Raw genomic sequence first — 18,958 nt, forward strand, 5'->3', positions numbered from 1 at the left:
GTTTTTTTTCTCTTTTTTAATGTCATTAATTTATGTTCCCAAACTCGCCAGCAGAGGAGAAAGTGATCGTTTTACTGGCATTGTCACTTTTGACCAATAGAAAGACGCTTCTCCATACGAAGCCCGCCTTCTTCTCCCTCTTATTGGCCAACGCCACATGCGATTATTCTTCATCCGCTTGTCCTCCTCCTCCATGAAACTAAAGGTAACTCCTGGGAGAAAGGGAAAAGCTTATTATTCATTACCATTTGTTGGCGAGGCACACGATCTACTTAAAAACGTTATTGCTTTCAATTTATAGCTTAAAGAAACGACGTGGACCGAGGACGAAGGAGTACGAAGCGAAAAAGGACGAAGTCAGCTGCATAGCAGGTACGCGAAAGGGGCCGCAGGTGCGCTTGCGGTTGTCAGTTTCGGTTGTCAAGCTGTCAACATCTTGCTTTTATCGTGGAAAATATGACTCCTATCAAGAAAATATATCCCTTGAGAATTGCATTTCAAGCTATGTATGCGTTCACAAGTTAGTTTCTTGAGATCGTTCAACGTTGTTTTCGACTAAGACAGTGTTGTATTACGACACTGTTGTCTGAATGCAACACTTGTACAGACTCCCCACTCATATTTGGACTTTTGACTTATTTTGTAATGTATTTCTGTATTTACGATTAAGATAAATAATATTATTACTCCAAAGAGCTATTAAAATAATATCCTATATTTGATAAATTCGTACTTGAACGAATAATGACTTATTTTTGTCAATATCTTTTCAATAGATGTGTTGTTATGAACGTAATTTGATCCCATTGATTGCCAATAGCGATAATTATAACAGTGATGCTGTACACGTACAGTGACTTTAAGTGGTCCTCTTGTTGCTGATGATTGACTAAATGGCAATTAGATGAAAATACGTTTTTTTTTGCAATTATAATTCAATTTAACCTCAGAAAAGACATTAGGGTGGCTTTGTGGTTAGTGCATTGGCCTCACAGTGGGAGACCTGGGTTCAAATCCAGGTCGGTCTACCTGTATGGAATTTGTATGTTCTCCCTGGGCCTGCGTGAGTTTTCTCTGGGTACTCCGGTTTCCTCCCACATTCCAAAAACATGCATGGTAGGCTGATTGGACACTAAATTGTGTGTTCCAATCTTTAACCTTTAAATTACAATGACATTCCTGGTTTAGATGAAGTAAAACTGTCCTCGATCGTAAAAGGTTTCCCTTCTCTGTGAATCCTTTGGGTTACATAGGTGTTATATTTTTCTATAGGCATATAATTGCACCCTAATTTAAAACAATACACAATACCTCTTGTTTTTTGCCAGCATTGTGTCATAGTCTCTTAACCTCATCTTCTTGTTTCAAATGGTCCGTGGGCCTGAATTATGCACTGGGGAGGCCTTTCAACATAATAACGGGTGTCTATGTTTTATTAAAAGCCGGTACAAAAGGCACGACGGGCCGTGAATGCCTCGGGAAAGCGGACACTAGTGTTTTGTCCCGGGCCTGAAACGTAAGCACTCATGCAGTGCATAGGCAAGCACACTGAGCCTCACTATTTGGCCCTCGCTGAAGAGTCCTCACCATTGACCTGGTCTGACCTGGGCTCCGTATTATTCTACTCAGAGAAAATGTATAGAGCTGCTAAGTCCACAACTTTGGTATCAATTTAGCAAAATGTCAAACCAATGCATGCAAGGTTGAAGTCACGCTGTTCATTCGTGGCAGCTTAGTGAATTGTGACCCATGTCTACTGCATTTTTGTTTACTCCCGCGATGACAAGCTATTTTCTTGTATACTTTTAAAAAAGCATTGCAGTGTGACAGAGTTACCTAACTCTTACAACACCATGGTTATGACCAACAAAAGGTTTACTCATTATAGTCTGCCACTGCAAGTGACCAACTCATTGTGATGCCCTCAAGTGGTCAAGGATAGATGCATCGGTGGTACATTTTCAGTAGCTTTATTGAACAGAGTGACAAAGAAAACGCCAAAGAAATACATTTATGCACTAGCAGTTCACACTCGTAGTCACTGATACTGCAGTGTAGAACGTGAGTGGAAGTAAAATAATACCTACACCCCCCTCATGCTAAACTCTGGGTATTGGTGTGTATGTGTGTAGTGAAAGATTGTCGAAGAAAGGAAGCTGGGAACAAAACTATGGCGACTCAGGTAGAAGGGTAGGCACTATAGAACACAAAAGCCATCCATCACACACTAAATTTGCCTTGGGCGTTCACACTCAGGTTGCAGCTCACGTTTTCTCATTTTCAGACACAAAAAATGAATGCATGCTGTTATTGAGGATGTGTCCAAAAAATGTAATTGCAACATGCATACCTTTTCAAAAGTTAGAATAAAAAAATACATATTCCAAGAATTTACCTACAATAGTGAATTTTGCCAATGTGACTTATACCATATTATACCTATGAATGAAGATAAAAATATCCCAATACAATTTTTTTTTACTTTGACCTAGATTTTTCCGAATAAATAGACCGATGGAAACTGCTGATTGCCACATGACATTGATTGCTGAGGAAATAATGGCTTCGTAGCCCTTTTATAATTTTTTTTCCTAATCTTTACAAATGAATCATTAACTTTGCAACGTACGTTGGTTGCCAAGGTAAGCATTACATTGTGCAAAAACACTGATGTGTGTCAATTCAGTTTAAGCACCCTTTGAGACTGCTAATGTGCTTGTTTTGACTCTTGATGTTTACATTCTTCTTCCGACCTTTTAACATGCAGCTTCCAGACGTGAGGTGGAACTAACTGGTTTGGGCTCCAAGGGTTGCTTTTCTGGTTTAAAACTCTGCAGTAATAATGATTTTTTTTCAATCCTAGACAAAGCCCAATGACAAATTAAATAATTTTTGCTTGATGGCACAATTAAACCAAGTATCAGAGAACATTGTGTCACTTAAGTCAAGTGCAGGTGCAATTTGGAGACAAAAGCTGGTATCAAACATTTTGTAGGTTTCTCTTATTCAACTTCACTTCTGTGTTAAAGTAAAGTCTCTCATTCTAGCAAATAAATACTTTTTTTCTCTCCAAAGAACTAACTGGGCGAGTAGATGATTGATTGGCCTGTTAATATTCACCATAATGCTTGTAAAATGCGAAGCAATATTTGCAGTCTGTATCGTTTTCTTATCGGACTTAACAAGACGTCATTTCTGATGAAATCAAAGTTTTATATAGCTTCATTTTGTTGGAAAGAAGTCGGGATGGTGAAAGAGCCCTATCTTGAATAAGATAAGGTCAATGAATCCCATTTAAAGAATATAGCTCCAAAACAGTTTCAAAACAACCACGATTAAAAAAAAAGCATTACACACAGAAGGTCCAACAATTTGACTCTCAAATGTCATGTTGTCATCACACCTTTGGAAAAGCCTGTAAACTTGTCCTGGTGCGTTCCTTTTGTGTATGACATCATTTTTGATTGTTTCCCATCAGATGAAAGGTGTGTAAGGCTGATAGACTAAAAGGAAGTGTGAGTCAGTTCAAATGCCGTCAAGTGGGTAAACATTTTTCGTCAGGGATTAATAAATGATAGGCAAATGCTAAAAAATGATTCACTGTGTTGTCATGACCTTGATGGAAGCTATGCTCAAACAACTTTTTTTTCTCTAGCATTTCACTTTGGTCCAAGCATATACTGTCTGTATATTCTCATAATTCCTGTTTTTCAGTGATTGGCTGTGTGTTTAAATTCTTATTACTTCTCATGAGAAAAGGCTCAGTGATTATGTCTAATGAGCTCTAAAGTGCTGTGTAAGAATGGTTTTCATGTTAGGGAAGGGCATAAGTCTTCTATTTTAATTATTCCCAACTCACACTATACAAACAAAACCAGTCGGAAATTCTAGATTCCGGCCTCTTTTAAGTATGACACAATGAAAAATAACAAATAATCATTTTTATTCTCCGTTTAGTTTAACTTCATAATTATAAAACTGCAATACTTTCTATTTTGTTCCCATTTTTAATCAGACGTTGATCATACAAGAATTCAACACCCGTGCCTAGAATAATAGCCTTCTCTAAAACATGTCTTAAAATAAATAAATGAATAAAATAAAATACAAATCAGACCAAAATTCCCATCCGGCCTACATTGGTGTCATTGGCCTACTGCTCCTGTCCACCTTTTACTTATGGGCACAATAATATGCCACAATATTGCTCTTCCTTTGCATCTTAGCTCAGGAGATAATCGTGTATGAGACAAATGAGAGCCATAGGACGATTCCCTTTTTCCAAACCCCTAATACTCACTTTGTGTGTCTATCATCCTATTCTGGCTGTCTGACAACGCCACACCTACACTTTTGTTCCGTGCTTTAGGAGTCATTGCGATACGTCGGTGTCAAATGTCAGGCGACAAGTGTGTGTGTGTGTGTGTGTGTTTTAACCTTAACATTTTTCCATTCCTTGATTTGGTTAATGTGTTCACATGTTCCTATAGGAAATAATATTACATTGAATTTAGCACTTCCACACTTTACCTACCCAAATCCCAGAATCTTTATTTAACTCCACTTTTCACGTTTTTAAGTAAGTCATTGACTGCTTTCATCAATTCATCTGAGCTGGGAAGGATGACAGGGAATGATCACATTTCAGTAGCATTGATGGATTAAAAAAAAGTCACCCTAAAGATCCAGAATCCAGTTCAGTGATTGATGTTACGGGGTCTTTTAATGTTGCCATTTCAGTTATGATCAAAGGACACAGTACCTCCTCCATGTTTTGTGTGCTAGTGAGGCAGATGATGAGAGAAAAGGCAATTTTGTGGTAGTGCTTGCGGCGTTTGTGCCTGAACAGCCTCTCAGGTTGCATGGAGCTGATGAAAAGCTGTCCGTGCGCGTGATGGATGCGTCCAGTTAGATAATATGACTAATAAAATGGCCTGGTAAATGTCACACTAGTGTACAATCCCATTGTGTATGTGACGGACTGGCGAATTATGAAGCAAATGTCAGGTTGTCTTCACTCTGCAGATTTTCGACAGTGTTACCAGTGCCAAGGTCCATATTGCGTCATGCAGCTTCCCTGCTAAAGTTTAATCTGCGTCATTTTTGCATTTATGCCAATTTGACATTTTGTAGAAGCATGCAAGTTGCTTCACTGGTTCCTTTTAAAAGCACCACATGGTGATCCATTTTGTTTATTCGGGAGCACATCTTAATGGTGTAGAAGACTAACCTTGTCCACAGCTTGCCAAAATTGCATAAACGAACAATTTAAAATGCCAATTTGCTAATTGCTGAAAAGTTCACACATAACTTCTGCTGATAAGGTAGTGGCATCATAAAAACACAGCTGACAACTGATTATCTTGTCCCGGAACACAGAATTATCAACCCTACAGTAATTATGTAATGTAATAAGCGAGGAAGCTAACCATATTTGTTGATTTTATGAAAACTGCCACAAATGTGACATCTTTATTTGCTGTTCAGGTCAATCAAGAGTAAGATTATTAACCGCCAAATACGCCTTTACATCCTTGTGCTATAACACAAAATGTCTCAGCTGCACCGACCTGCTTTTTGCCCAGGGAAATTGATTCTTTGTCTTTCCTTTTATTGACTAAGTTTTAGTGTCTAGTCATAATGATGCACCTGTACTCTGTACAATTACCGACTTATGTAAGCGAATGCTCCTGAACACGTGTCGATCGAAAAGCGTCACGCAGCCTCGATATTATTTCAATTAGCTGGAGCACTGTTGTCCTTCCTGGTGTCACCCAGATGTTGTACAGGCGACTATTGGAACAAACTGTATACAGTGAGCCATGTCTTTATGGTGAAGTCATTGACTATGACTACTATTATACCAGTGACATGCGGTGGGCTATCTACCACACGACATTGTCTGCTGTCAGCTGCTTGCGACATAGTTCAATATAACAGGACAAGGAAGGTTTGTGCAGCCTAGTTCGAGTCTGTTACATGCTGGCGTATTGCTAGAGCTGTAATAACTTTACAATAGGGTTTACACTTTTTAGATACTTTATTACTTTATTCATTGAAATCCACAAAAGGGGGGCACTCAAGAACAATAATCTTCCTTTCACAATTACATATTTCTGTAATAATGGAAACTTGTCCGACCTTTGAGCACTAAGTGGGTCACTCGCTGTTGTTTTTTTTTGTCCTGCAGTGTTTGTCCTTGGCTTCCTGCCGGGTCACCTCGTCTTCTTTTTTCTTTTGTTTTTTTAACCTCTTGGTACATTTTTGCTTTCACACGTTCATCATCTCCCCTGTTTTTTTCTTCCAGCAATCCTTGATTAATTGTTTTCTACATATGTGTTGTTCCAAACAATTTCCCGTACAAAGGTCCATTAACCATGTCAAACAGGTAAGTCTTGACGTCGGGTGTGTCTTCATGTTTCATCACAAGAAATGGCTTTAGTTCAACTGGATGAAGTTCAACTGGATGAATGGTGTGTGGAACTTGGATGGGTGTTTGTCGCCTTTGCTGGTGGACAGTGTTTTTCTCCATCAAGTTTTGTCCAGTGTGGGTTTACCAACCTATACGCCATTGTTGTGTAACTATTTCAGATAAGGAAATAAAAAGGGATGGATCAATTGGGGAAAGGAACAAATCATTTAAGTTTGGTGCACATCTGGATGCATAAATGTACAGATTTTCTCACCAATTTTCCAAATGAATAGTTAATGGCATAGTGTTTACATAGTCTGATGGCGTTGGTACAAGTGTCAATAGGCATATAGTGCGTGTTCTTGCAGTATTTTTCAAAGGAAACAGACACGTGGATTTTGTCTAAATGTGGTCTTTCAATTAAATGAAACTTCACTCTTTAACTTCCTAGTTTGGAGGAATGCTCACTTCAGTTAGAGTGAGCGTGACATGATTATATTGATACCAAAGTCCTGTGGGGTCCATAATGCTAAAGTAATTGTCTTCTCAAAGGCCATTTAAAGTTTATCGGTCGCAAGTATCAGCTTACTGGCTACTTCAACTCATGGCAAGGCTTAAAAATACTTTATTTTGAATACTTTTGATACAATTCATTTATATATAGTCAGGTGTTTGATCTGGATGTGGGAGGAATGTAGGGCTTATAATAAGGACAGAAGATTTGAAGTGCTTCCCCACCATGGGGTCCACACCAGCACACAGCAAATACTTTTTTCTTGCCTTGAAACAATTTATCTGCCAACTTTTCAAAAGAAGCACCTCTTATTTTCTCTTTCGACATTATGGTGTCCTTCTGTGACGTGTTCTATGTCTACGTGGCAATTTTCTGTCAATGCATTCCTGTGCCGCTTAAGACTAATTCACCTCCCTCTTTTGCTAGGCTGAATGCGGTCATGAGAATGTTCAATGTTCAGTGTTGATCCCCAATTGATCACGTGCGGGGGAGGTGTAAACATTGGGCATTGTTTTACAGTACATAAAATAAGAGAATGTCTTGTCATCAATGTCTGATTTAGTTTATTTCAAATGGTTTTGAGAGTTTGAGGTTGGAAGCTAAGAATTGTATTCATTTCACAGCTGTTAGACAGGCGCATTTGTTGGTTTCTAATGTAGATCTTTTTCCTGTATGTTGTATATCCACATTCCGGGTTTTAAAATGACATTGTAAAAGTAGCATTTAAAAAATTGATGATAATAACATAGTAGTTGAATGTTGTGCGGACTATGTCATGACTCTCTTAATAACAGGTGATGTAAAAAAACTGATAAAAAAGTAGTTTTTCTTTTGAGATTTTGTTGGGGGTGCAGGCCTCCAGAGGTCACACGTCCACTCATTCCCCCCACCCAGCCTTGCTTCCTTCACTCTCCTCTTCACTCCCTCCCTCTTGCTTTGGCAAGTCTCCATATGCCGGGCTCAGGACCTTGGGAATGAATGGCGCCCGGGCCGTGCTCCGTCTTTGAAGCCAGCCAGGAATGCGAGGCCTCTTTTTTTTTTCCTCTTCTCTCGCTCTGTGTTGTTCGGCACTAACGTGAAATATTCCCTCTGCTGCTCTCATTGTGCATCGCAGAGCCGGACGTCATCAGGCGGCCAATCGCTGGTTCCCACTAAGCAGCCACAGGTCGCAGAGAGAAAGAGGGGGCGAATGGTGGGGGCTCTTAGAGAGAAGGCACTCTACAAGTCTTCCGTTTTAATATTGTGCTCGTCTGGTTGCTTGGCGCTGGTGCCTCCTGGAAGAAACATGTCGTGAAAACAGATTCGATATTTCAGGGATTTCTCTTTCGAAGGCCACATGGCATTTCTGGGCTTGAGAAAGGGTACGGAACAAAGTTTGGGTAAGTTTTGTATATTTTTACGCCAGTCGTGATCTTTTCAAGTGGACCCTTTCACGTTGCAACTATTAATGTGCTGCTCCTTGTTGCAATAATGGCTCCATAGTGCTCCTTTATGTTGTACTTTGTATGCTTGTGAGGGTATTTGTCTGGGCGAGTCACCCTGTTTCTACCTCACCCCCACTTCACTCTCCTTCTCTGTACATTGTGTCACTGCCTGTCCCCTCCATCACTTCCACTTGAACGCTCCCCTCTTGGGGAGCCTCTCTCTCCTTGCATGTGTGTGGGTGAGTGTGTTTGTGTGGATTTGAAGATCAGTAAACCCTTAATGAACACAATACACTATTATTATTAATACATTATTTTAGTGTTTATTTTGCGATTTAACAAAGGATTAACTTTAGTTGTTTTTTTTGTCTTTGCTTGGCCTTTGGTTTTTCATCAGAATTTTAAGAACATGCTGGATTTTGCAAACTTTTAAAGGGTGTGTGTGTATTAAGATGATAGTGTATTTTTATATGGTTACTTTTTGTCACATCAAATGATAAAAGGAGCACTTTTGTGTAGCATAACCTTTTTTTCCACATCAATTGGCACGTTTTTGTCATTTCCATTGCAATAGATTCTTTCAAATACTACAAAAATGCTGTTTGCCTGTTATTTTTATCTTTTGGGGCTTAGAATATCAGACAAAAAAATTCGCATAAAAGCTTTTTTTTAGTTTCTGTTGACATAATTGCTGCAGCTGTACTTATAAAGTGATGTTCAAGATGATGATGTTGACTCGTCATGGTTCTACTAGCAGAATTGGCTTCTGAGGAAGATAAAAGCTTAATAACACACACATGGGTCATGAAAGACAATCAGACACAACAGTTGTCAAGACTTTGGCATGAACCTGGTCATTAATTTGCAGTGGTATTTTCCTCGGCCACGGGGGTTTTATCACAGTAAAATACAATTATACCTGACCTACATGATGGTATAGGCTTGTTCATACTCCGTTCAAAGAAAAAGAAAAATACAGGCACAAGCATTACAGAGTAAGCGTGCCTTATAATGAGGTATTAGGTGTCACATGAAGTTTCTTCATGTGCGCTGTAATTTTACTGAATTCCTAAAATACTTTCACGTGTTTGCCGCAAAATGCTCAAATGACCTCAGGTTCTAATTAGAGACCTGGTTAATCCGAGGTTGCGAGAGAGGGACCCTAAAATGTGTGATGAACTTTTCTGACCTTAAAAGAACTGCATAAAACATGGTGATGAATCATCGGCTCCATACAAAAAACACATTTTGCTTATTTGTGGTATACAGGTATGCGCCAAATACATTGCAGGCTAACAGAGAGTTTGTGTTTTTGCTTTTTTCATTCTAGGGACTTCTTCCAACATTCCCTGAAGATTTGAATAAGCCATAAGGAGGTGCAAACATGACTTAATAAGCGACCTCCACTCTGCACAACCTGGTGCAAATGTGTTGGTGGGACTTCCCCTAGTTGAAAGGCAGATAAATGCTCCCCTTGCTCCTTCTTGACACCTCTCCCAATATTCCATGGATTCTTACAGCTTCCAATTTGAAAGAATGAGCAACGTGGATTTGCATCCTGCGAGCCTGCCCGTCAGTCGGCTATCCCCAGCCAGGTCCAATAGCAGCATTGTCGAACAATTTGCCCACCACCAGCACGGCAAAGGAGACTCGGCCTACAGCTCCTTCTCTGGGGGGTCCACTGCTCCAGACTATCCACCATCACTTCATTTCCCAGAAGACCTGCAGTCTAGTTCTTTCAGCCCCTATGCTGACCTTAAGTATATAAAGTCAATGTATCATCCCAACCAGGGTTTGCAGGCAAACACAAAGACCATGGACCAGTTATATCGTTCGATGGAAGTGATCTCGCAGAACTATCGCAATAGTACTCATAAGCAGAGTGGAAATGGTAGTTTCTATACCAATGACAAAGTAATGTCAAAGGTGTCACATAGGGTTCCATCTCAAGGAGATAACATTCCCATTGGTCCTTACCAAATCCCACCTCGGCCAACTAAATTTATAGCCCCTAAAAATGTAGATAACAGCAAGGGTCAACTTAGTTCTGACACACAACAGCTCAGATCCCAAACTAATCACCATCCACATCTCCACATAAGGAATGTGTCCCAAACAGAGCCAATCAACTCCGTCAGTCCCAAAGTATACTCCGCTCAGCGAGACGGGCTACCAGTGGAGATTCAGCAACTGCCAAGCAACCACTCTCAGTCTCCCTCTTATGAAGAAAACCCGGCCTCCATGAACCACGTCAATCTCTTCATCCCAGACAACAAAGCTCCCTCTAAGCAGCAGACGTCGACAAACTTCCAGAGATATTCACTTCCTAAAGTTACAAGCCAGTCTGAACATCGGAAGGCTCAGCAGTTATCAATTGGAGGTGGTTTTAATGGAGTGGATCATGGTCGGACTGATCAGTCTTTCGGTAGTGAGTTTGACAAAAGGCAGCATTCGGCTTTGAAATGTAGGGGTTCAGAGCGGGTCCGTGGTTCTAGTGATTGGATTGCCGAACAGACGGGCTTTATCAACAGCAGCATCACACATAAAGGTCAGTACTACTTTGTCACAGGAATGTGCAAGCAGTCTGAAGCCAGAATGAGAAAACATTCTGCATCTGTCATTGGGACTGAAGCTGCAAGTGAATGCTCTACTTTGCTGGAGAGACCTCGACCAAAGGAAAGAGAGAGATGTCACAGCACAATGGAAAATTTATTTATACCCATAAAACATATCGAGGACGAAAGAAGCATCCAGAGCAAGGACATTACACCAAGAAGTTTTGATCAAGAAAATCACAAACCCGTCTCATTTTCAGCACGGTCCTCTCAAAATTTTGAATCCTTTGAACAAATTGACACAGAGAGTGGAGAGATTGGGCGCCATACTACTACCAATCCTATATTTTACTGCGGGCCTGAGAAAATAAACCCACATTCAACTTTGCAAACAAAGGAAATCAGCTCACTGAACTGCAGTGAACCATCTAAACAGCCGAAGGGAGAAGAGCAGATAAATAAGGGGAAAAGACAGCCACTGACAGATGTAGTCAGTGATAGGATAAACAAAGAAACCACCCCACTTCTGTACCATCTCACAGAGGCTAATAGAACATTTATGTCAAAAAAGGATGTCGAATTTGGTGTGACAGATAAAGAAGCAGCACGAAATGTAGCGTGTGTCCCTGATGTGTGTTTAAAGAACGGAAGACCTCAGCAAAGTGATGCGCCCAAAAACGATGCGAGGGGAGTTGATTCTATTTCCTGTAACACCCTGGATGACTCCTATAAAAAGTACTACAAAGAGAAGCTAAAGGACGCCCAATCAAAAGTCTTGAAGGAGACCTCATTTAAAAGAAGGGATCTGCAACTGGCTTCAGCTCATCGCCCCAGCTCAAAACTTGAAATAATATCACCCGTGAGTCACTCGTATTCCCTGTCACAAGATTCTGAAACTTCCACAGATACCCTTACCCCGTCTGTTGCCTCTGAGGAGATGGACAAGGGGAGCACAGTGGAAGAGGTGAGCCAGAGTCCTAAGCAGATGAACGTAATGACGGAAAGAGAAAATAGGGGATCTCTAAATGTGGCCCAACCTCAGGTGCCGTCACGAATCGGGGGCCGAAAGCGATTGACTGCAGAGCAAAAAAAGATGTGCTACTCTGAACCCGAGAAGCTCAACCATCTTGGTGGCGGCCCCAGCCACTCGGCTTGCCGCTCCTTTGGCAACGATAGCGATAGCCTGTATGGAATGGACAGTGACTGGCAGGATCATGTGCAAACCAGAGAGCAGGGACTCGTAGCAGCGCGTAGAAAGTTGTTTGAAACTCGGGGTCGTGCCCTGTCAGCCCCCAGTGCTTCAAGAACAAACTTAAAGCATCTGCAACACAAGGCACTGGTGGAATATATGGAACGCAAAACGGGCCAGAGAGTTGCGGAACCCCAACAACCAAGTCCTCAGCTACCAATACCTCCCAGGCAGAGGCACTCTTTGGGAGAAAGACCATTTGACTGGATTCCCAGGCCTTTATCTGCAAGTACTGAAGGCAATCAGATAAAAAAGAAACTAAATAGACCCCAGTCTGCAGGACGCATCCTTGATGCCTCCACCAGCTCTGTCAGGTAGGATTTGCAACAGATTGAAAACATTTTTGTTTCTATTTGTCATTTTAATTGAATGTTTTACAAAAATAGGTACGCCCAGTTCTTCTCAGCACAACCTTCTCCAGGTCGAACTGAAGGGAAATCAAACGGATGGAAGGAAAGATCATATCTAACGCATGGCATGTATTCCTCTGCGGAGAATCTCGTGGAGCAACATGAACCTACAATTTTCAGGAACAGATCCACATCCACACCACATCCATTCGAGGTAGTTAAAAAAAATCCAGATTTTTTTTTAAACTTGTGCATTCCAAAAATAAGTGGTGTGACTTTTTGAAATGCACTCAACTTATCGTACCTAATGAAAGGAACAGACTCAATATTTTGTTTTGTTGTTTGTCCTCTATGCTCCTCAGGTACTTGGGGTCAATGGAAATGATCAGGAAGAAGATAATTCCACCGAAACCTGCAGGTATGTACCAGTGCCACTGTAATATTGCAACATTTCTATTGTTTTTAGGGCACGGTTGTATTATGTGTAGACTGGCAAATTAACATTCCTTTCAAATGAATTTTCTTGGTCAAAACCACTCTCTAACTACACTTATTTCTATTGTCTAAATGATTTGCACAGTCACATGGCTTATTACTGCATGTCATTTATAGACTCCAGAAAAGCATGAGGGCTGCGGTGAGTTCTACACCTAATGCCCATCCTCAAATCCGTGTGGTAGCACAAAGAGGAAGATCGATGGAAGAACTCGGGGCATCCAAGTTAACAAGGCTGTGTGCTCTTAGTAAAAGTTCTGAGCAGCTGGATCAGGCATGCCGAGATGTGGGAAATAGTTCACTCTTAGCTGAGGTCAAAGAAGCTCAGGGGATGGAAAGAGAGTGGAAGAAGCACGCAGTAAATCAAGTGAAGAATGAAACAGACATTTCTGACCTGAAGGGACTGACACAATTCCATACAGAGAAAAAGTCCATTCTGAATCAAACCTCCGATCCAGTGCCGGTAGATGGGGAAGATGTTGACCTTAAACCGGCAATAGGAAAAAGAAACTTGAGTGGATCCCACTCCCCGGGCAAAAGGAAATCTTCTGGATCTCGCAGTCCTCCCACAGATGAATTCCTGTCTAGCAAACCTCCCTTCGAGGCGCCCTCTTACCTTCATTGGCAGGCCATCGGAGGCCAAGAGAGCATTGAAAGGGAGGTTAGGTCCACCATGTCTGCCACTACACAGATACACCAACCTTGTGAAAACCAAGCCAACTCCAGGTGACTCATCCATTTATGCCTTTTTTTGATGTTGTTGTTCCAAATGATCAAAACTGCTTGTGTATTATTAAGCACAATAACACATTTTTCCTTCTGTAATTAAATTGATTTTGCACGCATTCTTAAAACTTTAGCTTTTAACTCAGTATATTTGCTGCTATTTAAGAGTAATTGTACTAAATGTTTGATCTTTTGCATTCTTTTCATCACACCTCTTCCTTCCAGTGGTTCCGGCTGTTCTCACGACTATTCAGTGGTCGAACCCAGCAAAGGCGTCCAATCTCCTGCCCATGAAGTGTCCCTGAGCTGTGGCGTAACCACAGATCCGTCCTCGTGGATTATTCCGTCAGAGGAGGATCAGACCAAAGAGGACGTAAAGAAGGGAAACACAGATTTTCACGAGGCTTCCATCTCAATCCCTGCCTGTCAGATGAGCAAAGCCTCAGTGTCTACCTGCACTTTGGTTTCTGATGAGCAGATCGGAGAGGAGAAAAACCCCAAAAGGTTGGACAGTGATTCCAGAGATAATCAAGAGTTTGAGGAAAGTTGTCAAACAGAGGAAGAAACAGCAAGTTCAGAGAAATCTGGCAAGAAACCATCATGGGAGGAGCTGGTCGAGGCCGTGGTCAAGGAAGACCGGTCACTTGCCCCCGCACTCTATCCGCTAACCAATCGTAAGACGGCGCTGATGCTGATGGAGCAACTGCTGTCTGAGGACACACTGCTGATGGAGGAGCACTACAAGAAGAAACAGGAGCAAAAGGAAGCTGCAAAAAGGTCAGTAACATGCAATATTAAAAAAAGGAAATAGTACATGCCCCCTAAGAACTGCACTGTACCCGCTTAATCATTCTTTTTGTCACACACAATCTTTGATGTTTGTTGTTCTTCACAAATTCTAATTAAAGGTGCCACAGTACTCAATAGCATGCAATTGGATTTTTGACCACTTAAAACATCTAACAGCAAATCGGTAACAAGAACACAGGGTTCTTGTTTGAGTCTACCATCCTGACACTAACAACTTGGACTGACAATTCACTGGCTAGCTATCTAATGTGTCTGGTGAAACAATCTCTACAACTCTGGTAATGGAGAGGATAATTGTCCTCTAAAGGCTAATTAATGAGAATACTCAGTACTGTATAGTGTTTCTGTATGAAACACAATAGTGATTGGTTTTGTCCAAAGAAGGTGCCATGTTACATCACGTCCTCCTGTATATCTGCTAACTCCTATACTTGCACGCATGTTTCTGCAAATGTAAACAAAGAGCGCGAGAGAGATGGTCTAAGCACAATTGAACTTGTATAGACAAAAGAAAGGTCTGCATGTTCAGTTCTGATGAAGTCAGCCTGACCTGTTCATTTTTTTTACAGTTGCGAGACCAAGCTACCGTCGTCACACGATGGCTTTAAAACTGCAAGCGGAGATGTCTGCAACACACATGACCTCTCTAGCAAGAAGGTAATCCACTATGAAGTCAAAACTTGCACTGTAATAGCAGGACAGCTGAAGATAAAACTATTGACTTGCCACTTTTGTGTTCCATATTTTTTGGCATGGATACGGCCAGCAGTAATCTTTTGCTGTTTCAATTCCTTCGTACTTCCACTCACAGAGTATGTTGGTGTGCTACATCGAGGAGCATCTGGGCTCACTGGAGGAGACGCGGGACGCCCTCCAAGCGGAGATACAGGACAATGTAGCCCATGGCACGGCTCTGGAGGCTCTGGTCCGCGAGCGTTGTCCACCCCTGGAGCTGGAGAGGTACAACCTGTTCATCGGGGACCTGGAGAGGGTGGTCAACCTGCTCTTGTGCCTCTCCGCCCGGCTGGCCAGGGTGCAAAATGCGCTAAGCACTATGGATGAGGAAATGGATGTTGAGGAGAAGGTGAGTGTTTATCAACTGTGAATCGTATGGATATGATGATCACAGTACACCCTAAGACACAAAATATGTAAATAAGGCCATGTTACAATACCAGCAGATCTATGAAAAAAAAACCTTGCAATCTTGTCTGATTCACTGCAATGTGTATTATAGTCTATTGATTTCTAACCTTTAACGGTACATATTATATTGGAATAAAAGTAGTGCAGCTGTCTTTTTATGATCCCATTGTTAGTGTGCTAACAACTCCCATGACTTGTGCTTGTTGATACTGTCAACAAACCTGAAGCCACTTGTTCTTTGTCCCGTTTGTAATATTAGCCACGTGTTTTCTTCAACAAGATCAAAATTTAAATTCAACTGTACTGCTGATTGAAGAGTCAGCAAATAAGTGAACGTTTACGTCTCTGCTCCCATGCCTTCTACCGTTGTCCTTTAGTCTGTCGTGTTGACTTTGGAACAGCAAACATGGCTGCAAGGTGAAGAATAACTTTGTTTCTCGCCATGTGGAATATAGAAAATGTACTAGTTGATGTTCTTGGTTTTAGCCAATGCAATTAAGCCTAATATTTCATGGAGCAAGATTATTACTCTCGAATGGGCCTTTGGTTAAAATGGTGACACTAATGTAATGTGAGTCCATCCTATTTTGTTTCAGGCTTCATTTTCTTCAAAGGCTAAAAGCATCCTAGCCCATTTAGTTTAATACTTATTTTGTCAAAAGAAGTTTTGTGGAAGTATTAAAGACAAAGTGTTCTGAACGTGTTAACCCAGCTCCGGAGGGCAAGCTTGTCGTTTCACACCGTTATCAGCACTCTGGAGAGAACTGTTTACACTCGCTCACCGAAACTCAATGGTTTCGATGACATCTGCACCAACCCTGCCCTCTGTTGACACAAGGCAACACTTCACCTCCCTATCCAAAGCTTAAACCCAATCCCTGGCTGCACAGTCAATTAAAAATGACTGTGTGATAATTATTTTTTTAATTTGTCTTACATAACAGTCTTGATTACAGTAGAAGTAAACAATCTGAATCATGCATCGTCATCAAAAGCCAGTTTATATAAAGTGTAAAGTATGTTTAGTTAGTTTGTAAGTAGTATAGTTTTAGTAGAGATGCCTCCAAATTCCAATAGTTTAAGAATTCAACTTTATAAATATTTTCATAACATATGCACAATGAATGAAACCAGTTATTGTATTTGTAGAATGATTTTGTGTATTTAATCTGTTAATGTGTTTGAAATTATATTAATCAAATTGTATACATATTTCTTATAAGTATATAGAAGATATTGTCTTTTTTACATTTTATTTACATTTTATTATTATATTTTTAATATTTTTTATTTATTTGTAAACTTTTTATTTAGAATATTTATTTGTTTAACTACTCAATTTTAGAACTGAGACTATATTTCGTGTAGAACCTCGTGCTAATATTTCCCCTATGTGTTTGTGTGCATGCTAGCAATCTCTGGACAACCGTCACCGTTTGCTGTGTAAGCAACGGGAGGACGCCAAAGACCTTAAGGACAACCTGGACCGCCGGGAGAGCCTGGTGTCCACCTTCCTGTCCCGCCAGCTGAGCACCGAGCAAGTGCGCGACTATCGGCGCTTCGTGCAGACCAAGGCCTCGCTGCTCATCCGCCGCAAAGACTTGGAGGAGAAGACGAAGCTCTGCGAGGAGCAGCTGGAGGCCCTCACCAAAAGCCTCCGCATATGAGCGCGGACATTTTGTTCATGAGGAACCACCGGTCTATACCAGTTCACTTGGACCATTCCCTGATCGACCCCGGTTCATGACACTTTTCAACACCTATGTGCCTTGACTCGACCTTCATTCTTACTGACTCGAGCTCAGTTAATGTCCCCCGACGAGTCCGAGTTCGTAGTCCTGCACATCAAGAGGACGTTATGAGAAATACTAGATCAGTAAATCCAAGTTGACTACCATCAAGTTTAGGGTCAACTACAAAAATAATCTTAAATTGTCCTCACGCTTCCCCACCTACGTTCGGCCTCCCAGAATGTTGCCCCGTCACCTTCGTTCACCCTTTGTAGACAAAGTTGGACAAATCCCGGCTTTAGCAGGTAGTGTAAAACAAAACCATTGTTCTCTAAGCTTTAAGAAGCATAGGAGTGAGTCAGGTGTAGCTCGAGGCACTAAAAAAACCAAAAGAAAAGATGAATGGTAACAAAAAAAAGCACTTTGTAATAAATCAATGCACATTTCTTCATTTGGAAATCAAACAGCCTTACTCCATCCAGATTCATGTTTCTCATCATTTTTGTTTGCATTTACTGTAAAAACAGTTTTAGTTTTAAAGGTACGTTAAGGATGGTGCAAATGCAATTGTAGCAAAAAAAGAGATGATTTCAAGTTGGTCTTTATATAAAAAATGGTTAAAAAAGAAACCCCTGAAGTTAAACATTATTCTTTGTGTGATGTTAGTTAACATCCATGTTATTGAAGTTTCAAAGCAATGTATTCTTTTTTTGGTGGGGGCTGTTGTAGACAATTCTTGAAAAGCACTGCATTAGTTGCATTAATGAATGTTAAACTTTTTCAGGGGCTCCACTCTAATGAATGTTCAACTTCAGGGGTTCTGCCCTTGGATACTTAATACTTGAACTAAAGAAATAGACCTTAAACCTTTAGTTACTCACAGAATTCCATCATTGTTTTTAAAATAATGTTTTAACTTGGGATTCCACGGATGTCGGAAAAAGATGTTCAACATCGTCAACCTGTGTAGTGTGTTTGTGTGAATATAGTGAGTTTTTGATGTGGTAGTTTTTTTTCAACAAGATTCCCGTTCATGTCACGAATGGATCAGAGAACTTTGCGCGTCCCTCAGGAAATGAGCTGGAAAGAAAACACACATCCGCTGTTGACTATTTTTGTATCATATATTTATGTTTTAATTCAAGGCTCTGGTCAATGCCACAAATAGATCCCACTGCCACATTGGCCCACAAACACGCTTCCTTTTCATTCGTAATAACTGTCGTGAAACTTTTTTTTTTTAAAGACACGACAAATGGCCCCATACCCTGCCGAGTTAAACATGCCTGTTGGGAGTTGTGAATTTCAATATGTTTGTCTTATTGTGAATAAATTAAGAACATCCTCCTTTATATGGAACCAATTACTACTGCCATTGTGATCAAAAGTGATGCTTTTCTCTATTCTGGGTTTGTGTGCCCTCTAGTGGCAAAAGTAAATGCACTCAGAGTATGCATCATTCTAAACTATAATTATCATTAACCAATTAAAACTATATATTATATCGTTAAGATGATTAGAACAGATGAAATAGAGCTGTGTACCTA

The 18,958-nt window shown here is 40.8% G+C and overlaps 1 protein-coding gene across 3 annotated transcripts; it reads left to right on the plus strand.

Annotated features, from left to right (window-relative positions):
• Positions 1-152: 152 nt before the first annotated feature.
• shroom1 (shroom family member 1) lies at positions 153-18,763 on the plus strand. Of its 3 annotated transcripts, XM_077591427.1 has the most exons (10): positions 153-205; positions 302-372; positions 9,681-12,468; positions 12,541-12,718; positions 12,867-12,922; positions 13,117-13,725; positions 13,951-14,502; positions 15,105-15,192; positions 15,347-15,619; positions 17,094-18,763. In XM_077591427.1, exons 3-10 carry the CDS (start codon positions 9,857-9,859, stop codon positions 17,346-17,348), a joined length of 4,623 nt encoding a protein of 1,540 aa, XP_077447553.1. In that variant the 5' UTR covers positions 153-205; positions 302-372; positions 9,681-9,856; the 3' UTR covers positions 17,349-18,763. The 3 variants fall into 3 exon arrangements, with proteins under 3 accessions (XP_077447553.1, XP_077447552.1, XP_077447554.1); XM_077591426.1 differs by lacking the exon at positions 153-205 and having other exon boundaries at positions 224-372; XM_077591428.1 differs by lacking the exons at positions 153-205; positions 302-372 and adding an exon at positions 8,149-8,305.
• The last annotated feature ends 195 nt before the right edge of the window (positions 18,764-18,958 follow it).

Source organism: Stigmatopora argus, chromosome 22 (genome assembly GCF_051989625.1).
Source record: "Stigmatopora argus isolate UIUO_Sarg chromosome 22, RoL_Sarg_1.0, whole genome shotgun sequence".
NCBI classification, from domain to species: domain Eukaryota; kingdom Metazoa; phylum Chordata; class Actinopteri; order Syngnathiformes; family Syngnathidae; genus Stigmatopora; species Stigmatopora argus.

Coding starts and splice junctions, on each gene's coding strand:
- shroom1 (XM_077591427.1), top strand. CDS start 9,857: ATGGATTCTTACAGCTTCCAATTTGAAAGAATGAGCAACGTGGATTTG. Junction 12,719..12,866: donor CCACACCACATCCATTCGAG/GTAGTTAAAAAA, acceptor TATGCTCCTCAG/GTACTTGGGGTCAATGGAAA. Junction 14,503..15,104: donor CAAAAGGAAGCTGCAAAAAG/GTCAGTAACATG, acceptor TTTTTTTTACAG/TTGCGAGACCAAGCTACCGT.